Source organism: Acanthisitta chloris, unplaced genomic scaffold (genome assembly GCF_000695815.1).
Source record: "Acanthisitta chloris isolate BGI_N310 unplaced genomic scaffold, ASM69581v1 scaffold30759, whole genome shotgun sequence".
Classification (NCBI taxonomy): domain Eukaryota; kingdom Metazoa; phylum Chordata; class Aves; order Passeriformes; family Acanthisittidae; genus Acanthisitta; species Acanthisitta chloris.
Window position 1 is genome coordinate 102,057 of NW_008691396.1, and position 7,990 is coordinate 110,046.

Sequence of the window (7,990 nt, forward strand, 5' to 3'; positions counted from 1 at the left end):
TATATGAACTAAAATGAACAATGTAAAATAAAATAAAATAAGCTAAATAAAATGAATATTTTTTGTAAAATTCTCTCACCTAAAACTCTTAGAGGGTTTTTTAAAAACTAAAGAGTACACAAAACTCAATCTGGGACAGCAAAAGTATTGTTCTGTTCTTCAAGAAACACATGAATTTTACAAATAACATTCATTGTTCAGCAAGGGCTGAATTCTCTGACATTAACAGTACTATTGAAAAGCTTGAAATTAAGTGTCTGTGTGTATACTTTACTGGTCTAACACCCTAGATGCTCTGAAGACTGTTGTATCAAAGTCTTTGCAGGACCACTTCCTGAAGATAGTAAATCAGTAAATTATCAAATTATTAAATTTGCTGGGATAGTAATAAACAGGCTATGGCATGTCCTCTGTCCTGAGGATGACTGACAGAGAGCAGCCCTCATCTGTGCCAGCAAGCTCCTGTTGTCCAGCATGGGCTGGCCTCAGGTAAGCAGGGCTGCTCCCGAGGCTGACCACGCACAGGACTGCATAGCAGAGGCTGGTGACCCCACGGGTCAGAGCTGTGTCACGGCTGACCTCCCAGTCTTACACTGTGATCACACTCCAAAGCTGCAGAAAAGCAGTTTTACTACCAAGAAACAGTCTGAGTCTGCATGGAAATACTTGGGAGCTTACAGGTGTCTTAAGCACTTAAACAAAAATCCTGACCTCTCGTGACAAATATTCGAACATCTTTGTGGGTCCAAAGAAGGCCACAAATGAGATGAGAGGGCTGGAACACCTCTACAAAGATAGGCTGAGAGAGCTGAGTTTGTTTAGCCTGGAGTAAGGAATGCTCAGGGGAGACCTTAGAGCAGCCTTCTAATACCTAAAAGGGTCTTATAAAGAAAAGAGAGAGTGATTTTTTGCACGGGCAAGTAGTAACAGGACAAGGGGGAATGATTTTAAATGATAAGAGGGGAGATTCAGATCAGATATTAGAAAGAAATTCTTTACTGTGAGGGTGTTGAGGCACTGGAACAAGTTGCTCAGAGAAGTTGTAGATGCCTCATCCCTGGAAGTGCTCAAGGCCAGACTGAATGGTGCCCTGAGAAACCTAATTAATGGGATGGTATCTCTGCCCATGTCAGGAGGTTTGGAACTAAATGACCCTTAATGTCCCCTCCAACCTAAGCCCTTCTACGATTCTATGAATTATTATAAATGTAAACTAAGTGCAGTCTTTTCAGACACTGTGGACAAAAATGTGTTAGAAATGCCACAGAAATGAGAAGTATGGGAGTGATTATGCACACTAACATCCTGCATGTGGCACATAACTGTTGGAGAATGGCAGGACATAATCCTGGGAGTGCACCTGGGGAAGGCTGAAAAGAGCAAGGACACAGTCCCCTGGGAATGCACGGACATAGTCCTGGGAACGCACCTGGGAATGCAGTGTACAAGCAAGGCTCTGGAGACAGTAACTTATATATAGATAGGGAGTAACTCAGCTTGGCAGAAGGCAGGGGCAAGTTGTCCCTGAGTGTGAGACAAACAAGTTTGAGACAAACAGCTAAGAACGCAGCCAAGCCTGGGAAAGTAAGAGATAATCCTCACAGCTGTAACCGCAAGTAGGGAGAGTACCTGAATGCTATCTTTAGAGCTTAGCCAGTTATAAATGATTGATAGTTATATGCCTGTCCTGCACTGTATAAGAAAGAGCCTGTCAGACAATAAAGTTGGAGCTTGCTTTATCACCCACACGGAGTCGGCCGCTTGCTTCCCCGCGCGGAACTTTCCCTTTCCCAACACACAACCACTTGCAGACCTTTGATTCCAACAAAGACATGAGAAAGGAAACACTGGTTTGGTCTAGCTTGCATTTCTGTTCTTCTAGTCTGCCTCAGTAGCTTTGGGTTAAAGAAAAATATGGACTATGAATATATTCTGCATGTATGTAATCAACAGTGTCTGATGTCACTCTTTTGCTTATATATTATCAGCACTCTTTTAAATATGAACCTACACTTCTAAGAACTCAGCATAAAAAAACAGGCAGTCCGGCTTCATGTGCAAGTTTGCATAAGGAGAAAAATGAAAACATGAAAGCATGAAAGTCATCCATGTGCAGTGATGCCCTCTGAATGAGAATTTCCTCTATCCAGGACTGAATATCTGAATGCTTTATAATTTCTAAAATTAGTGAGGCACCTAAAAGTATGTATTTTCATTCTGCATGTATGGCAAATTCCAAGGCTACTGTTATACAAATAACACACCAAACACAACAGCATCTATTACGAGTGTGTATAAATGTATTATATTAATAACATATATTCAAAAAACATTAAACAGTGCATGAATAAAATGTATTTTAGAAGTTTTTCTTTCTAGCATCACGTATATACAGATTGGATATAGGAACTACAGTACTGAGTACATTTTTATTTAGAGGACAGAATCATTGACAATTGCACTTGCTTAACACAGGAAACTAAGTAAAAACATTTTCTTAAATCAAATTTGCATTTTTGTCATGTTTTTTTTGTGGACCTACCATTCATTTCTGGTACCACAAAGTTTATCCATATGTTTAGTTTTACACTTAGGAGTAATAATAGTGAAACTAAGGTACATAAAAATAAGCCTCTGAAGACCTGAATTCTTGATGGTAGCCTGCTTTCACATTCTTCATGTGCAAAAACCCACACAAGAAATAAAAGGTAAAGTGAAAAGGTGCAATCATTCCCATTGCTCAGATTCTCTGCAGTTTTTCGTTTCACATTGTCTCAAAAGAATACAAGTCCACATTAACAAATATTAGTAGGATAGAAAAAATGTTTTTAATTTCAGGTTCTTCTCAGGTTTCTGTTTGTAATTTGCCAGCATTCTCTGGTCTCCCTCTGAAATTAATTGATATTTCAGTTGCATATGTAGACAGGCTTGGACTTTATTACTTAGACGCCTAGATGTTTACTGGGACTTGCTTATGATACATTTTTTTCCAGGTTGTTCCTCACAGCAGCAGCTGCTCATCCTCTGTTCCAGTAAACAACACTGGATCACTGGATTGTCTGTTCCTAAATGTTATGACCATGTTGTTGTTTTACTAATGATGATATTTCAGCCTCTCCTTGGGCACCTAATGCTCCTGCTGCAGTCCCGTGAATTCTGTTACACAATGGATGCAGGAACAGGTTCTACTGGTGATGAAGATGCAACATGATAGTGTCTTAAAATGGCATGGTGTCAGGTACAGCTCTGGAGTACTTCATACATGACTGTAGTATGCTTGTGTCTTTACTAAGAATGCTGACTGACATGTGAGTAGCATTTTGCCTTATATACAAAAGTACTGTAGCAACCGTGAAACAAATAACCTGCACTGATTGCTGTTGACAGAATAAAAAGAAGATTCTTCTGTCAGACAAAACACATCACTGTGCATTTTCAGGTACCAAAAACAATGGATCAATAAAAAGTATCTTTTAAGCGCTATTACACAGAAGTTGCTTTCACAAAGCACAATGTTGCTTAATTAGTTGTAGTACTGCCTTGAGAACCTCTTCCTTGGAGGGGCTGGCATCAACCTCTTGGCACGCAGGATTCACCATCCTTCTGTATGACTCTTCAACTCTATTTAAAAACAAAACAAGAGAACTTAAACTTCAAATTGCAGGGATACCAAATGGCATTAGTCATCAGTCTCAGAAGAAAGTGTTTGCACTGCAGAGACAAATAACACAAAATCTAATATGACGCTAAGAATGAAATCTACTGCAAAGAGCAATAAACCATTAGTAAATATTACAATGCAAATCTCAAAGCACATAGTTTCCTTGACACTGGTTCCCAGAGTTCCAGACTTATTCATAAAGCATGGCATTAAAATATTTCTTTCTTTACAACTTAACACTTGATAGAGTGCTATATAGCACTGTAGAGCAGTACAGTGGACAGTCTGCTTCTAACACCTGAATTCATTTATTCAGAACTTGCTAAGGTGTCTCTGAAATATATGGCATTGCATTGTGTAGGTGTGCTCACTGACTGATCTCAGCTTTGACCCACTGGATTACAGAGTTGACACATCATTCAACCTTCTCCTCTGATCAACCAACCAGACGAATAACAGGATGAAATAATGGTTGAAAACTTCCTCACTTAGACTATAAGCAGAACTCTCCCACTTAGCCTATGAGTGTGTGAAAGAGGACGTGAATATCGTTTTCTATGTTCCCATAATTGCCATTTAGTCTGGAAGTCATACGACAAATCAAATGAGTCTGGATGTTCTTATATGCAAGTTGACATAACTAACAAGAAGAAATAATTAGAACATTAAAGATTCTTAAATGGCAGCATGTTCCCTAGCTTATCCATCCTTCTGCAGGTCCCACTATTTGAATCGTGTGTGTCCACACGGTTTCTGTCAAAATTAAGTAATGACTATTTTTAAGCTATATCGCCACCTGAAATGTTAAAACCCTAAAGGTAGATTTCAGCCTCGTGATTTGTAAATGTCTATACTGAGGTATCTACATGAACATTGGGTATTTAAGTTTCCACCCTAGACAATGATCTAATCAATGCATTTGGCAAAGCCTAGACAGCAATCCAGCACACCGGGAAGTAGCATGCCATTCAGTTGTTTGAGCAAATGTACCTAGTACTGCTTGAGATGCTCTGGACTATCTCATTTAGCTTCTGGTTGCTAGGCCAGAAAGTGTGCAAAGGTTCTGCATCACATTGCCAGTCTCATATCAAATGACTTTAGATACTTAAGCTTAGATCACTGAGCTCCAAATCAGTGGTGAGATGAACCACTTTGAAGGTTCCATTGAATGTATCAACTATATTGGGACTTGAGACACTTAGCCCAAGTGAAAAATCTCTATCTCTTAATCTGGAGTTCAATTCCAGACTTTCCTGGGGAAGCTATGCGTTTCAACTTCTTGCCTCCCACTTCCAGAATTTTTAGGTCTTTCTCCTTCATGACCTTATGATGAAAGGTGCTAAAATAAAAGCAATAAGTAGCAAGATAGAAGTATTTGAACTCGAAGATCATCTGCAGAGCAATTAAATTCTTCACCTGCAGCTTTTAAACATTTTCAGTCAAAAGTGACAGAATTTATCCTCCCTGTCAGACACGAATCCTTTCCAAAAAAAAAAGCAACCCAAAGCAAAAGCTTAGACATAGGAAATCCTTGTCCCAGTAATGTGAGTGGGACGTTTGCTACTGATCCCACAGGAACCAAGATTGCCTCCAGCCTCTAATTCCTCATTACCTTTGGCGAAACAAACTGTTAGCTTCCAACTTGGCTTCCTCCTTTGTTTTCTCAAGTCCCCGATGCTGAAGTCTCCGCACTCGTTCCTCAGGGTCAACAGTCAGAAGAAGAACAAGATCGGGTTTAAGCAGATCCTCAGGCCACTGGTACACCTCATCATGAGCTGGTGGAAGATCCTGGACTTTCCCATTTGTTTCAGTAGCAATTGTGTAGGCAGCTGTGCTGTGCCAGTATCTGGCAGGAAAACACAAAACGAAGAGAGAAATTTTAAAGAGGACACTAATTCTTCAGTAATGTAGGAGACAGTTGTTACTATAATGACAAGTCAATAACGGTGAGATAGGTAACACCATGGTTTTGAAGAAAAACCTAAAGAACGGTTCTGTGCCATCCAGTATTTCTTAACAGTGGTAACACTCAGTGCACTATTCAGAATTAACAGGAATTATTAATTAAAACATTTGGCAGCAGCTACACATTATGTAAAGAAGGTTCCGGATACTCCTATCAAAAGAGAATCTTCTCATATATTGAGAGAGGTTAAAGAAGAGCTACATTATATCTCAAAATCCAATCCCTTTTTTTTGGTTCCAATCCTACTTCATGCAACAGATGTGGTAGAGAACACGCAGGTTTCACAAACATCTGAATGATGACAAATGTTATTAATGATCACGCATTTCCTTTTAAAGTTTAACACTCCACTCACTACAAGACACTGTTTGATAGATTTCTGTGAGTTTGAAGCTGGTTGTAAACAGCACTCACATGTAAACAACTATTGTGTATGTATGTTGTGCCAGGAGGTTATAGTACACCTACTGAAATAAGCCAGAGGGTTCAAAGTGGATCTTGACTTCCTTTATTAAGAGTAATACTGTAAGCTACCTACACAGTTAGTGAAAATCAGAAATAACACAAACAAAACCAAAAAACTGGGAAGCATGTTTCTGGCTTTACATATGCAAAGAGTAAGTCTACCCAAAACTTGGTCATGCCAATCCACCCATATCTCAGACACATCTTAGAGACAGCCATGACCAGCAGCACACATTCTCCTGAGCTTTGTCAAAGAGCCCTGATTTGGGTCAGGATGTACAGTCTGTGACTCCACTATTCCTAACCAAAGATGTAATAATTTTCATGTGTCCTAAAGCTAGTTATGAGTACTACACTGATGCAAGTTCCCTATCTTGCTGTTATCATAAGTATTACTCTTTAGAAGATTTAATATTTATTTGATTCTCTACACAGTAGTGCTTCCAAAAAAATCAAGACCAAACCCAAAAAACCAAAACCAAAACCAAAAAACCTAAACCAAACCACAAACCAAAAGCCCCGAAAAACAGAGACAATCATTGACACTTCTGCTTGTAACACTGAACAACTGTATGATGGCACTGAGATAAGAGGGTAAGAGGGCTTCTAAAATACACAAACCTGTCTATGATCACGGGTGCCTGAGTGGATGCTTTCGCTATTTCTGAAGCAAGAATGTAGTTGCCCGCAGCATAAAATGCTCTTTTAATGGGTGTTGGCTCATCATCAAACACAGTCCTCCATTGGCTGATGCAAGCTGGTGGGGACCTCAGCAAAACGCCATTCAGGGTGTCCTTAACAGCCTGGGTCACAGTGGTTTTGCCTGCATTTCATTTACAGAAGGAAACAATTGTTATATTATGTACCAGATAGACCCGGGTTTTAAAAACTGAAAACCACCCTTATCTGTTCACTAAGAACACATGTTCTGACATCTGAATATGAGTATCCTGTGATAAAGTTTTCATCGGGAAATGAGTCTGAGTCTGGTTGCAGGAATTATTACTTTCTTCCTGCTCTTTGGGCCTTCCAGACCTTCCTCTTGCAAACTTTGAGTCTTCTCTCCCATTGAAAGGGGGCATGCATTAAATGCAAGGCAATTTCTCTATATATCAATTCATACTATTTTTCTAGGTCACAATTCATGTGGAGGTTGCCATGCTGTCATTCAATTCTTTATTTTTAAGGGGATTTTCAGTTCTCTTTAACTGAAAAGTCAGAAAACAAAGTTATTCTGGGAAACTATTATTCCTCTCCGAGACAAACTATTGCCAGTTTCCCAAACTACCGCTATTTTAGTTCCTTTATTTGAAAACTCTACAGTAAAAGCATGCTGCATCATCTGCACACACACAAAAAATTAATTTTCAGTACTCCACTCTTCATAGTCTTTCATTTATATAGATAAGGAATTCACCCGCTGAATGAAAATTAGCATAGACTGTTTGATCTTTTCAAGTAAGTGAAGACAGACTGGTATTTGTAATTGGTAATTCCTTCAAATCTGTCACAGGTTTCCAAGATTTTTTTTTTATTATTTTTAAGACTTACACCCGGCTGAAAGCCACAGCAGTTGCTCTTTCCTGCTATTTCCCATCTGCGGTTCTTCAACCACGCAATAGCTCTTACCTGTGGCATCCAGCCCCTCAAAAACTATGACGGGAAAACCTCCCTTCTTCTGGTGCTCTGGACATTTCTCCAGCAAGTCAAGTACTGCTCGAGCCTCCGGGATCCGCTCTGCACACTGCAAGGAGAGATCATAGGATGTGTTGGGTTAGAAAGGACCTTCAAAGGTCATCTAGCCCACCCCCCACGCAGTGCACTGGGGCATCTTAAACTAGATCGGGTCGCTAAAAACCCTGTCCGACCTGGAACGTTTCCAGGGATGGGACATCTAC

At 39.7% G+C, this 7,990-nt stretch overlaps 1 protein-coding gene across 1 annotated transcript; it reads right to left on the minus strand.

The window, feature by feature from the left end:
• Positions 1-3,500: 3,500 nt before the first annotated feature.
• On the minus strand, positions 3,501-7,836 carry CMPK2 (cytidine monophosphate (UMP-CMP) kinase 2, mitochondrial; the record flags this gene model as incomplete). The annotated part of the gene is made up of 4 exons (XM_009082212.1): positions 3,501-3,621; positions 5,274-5,507; positions 6,714-6,915; positions 7,722-7,836. Coding segments are annotated over 4 exons (672 nt in total), but the record flags the coding sequence as incomplete, so codon positions are not given.
• Positions 7,837-7,990: the final 154 nt, after the last annotated feature.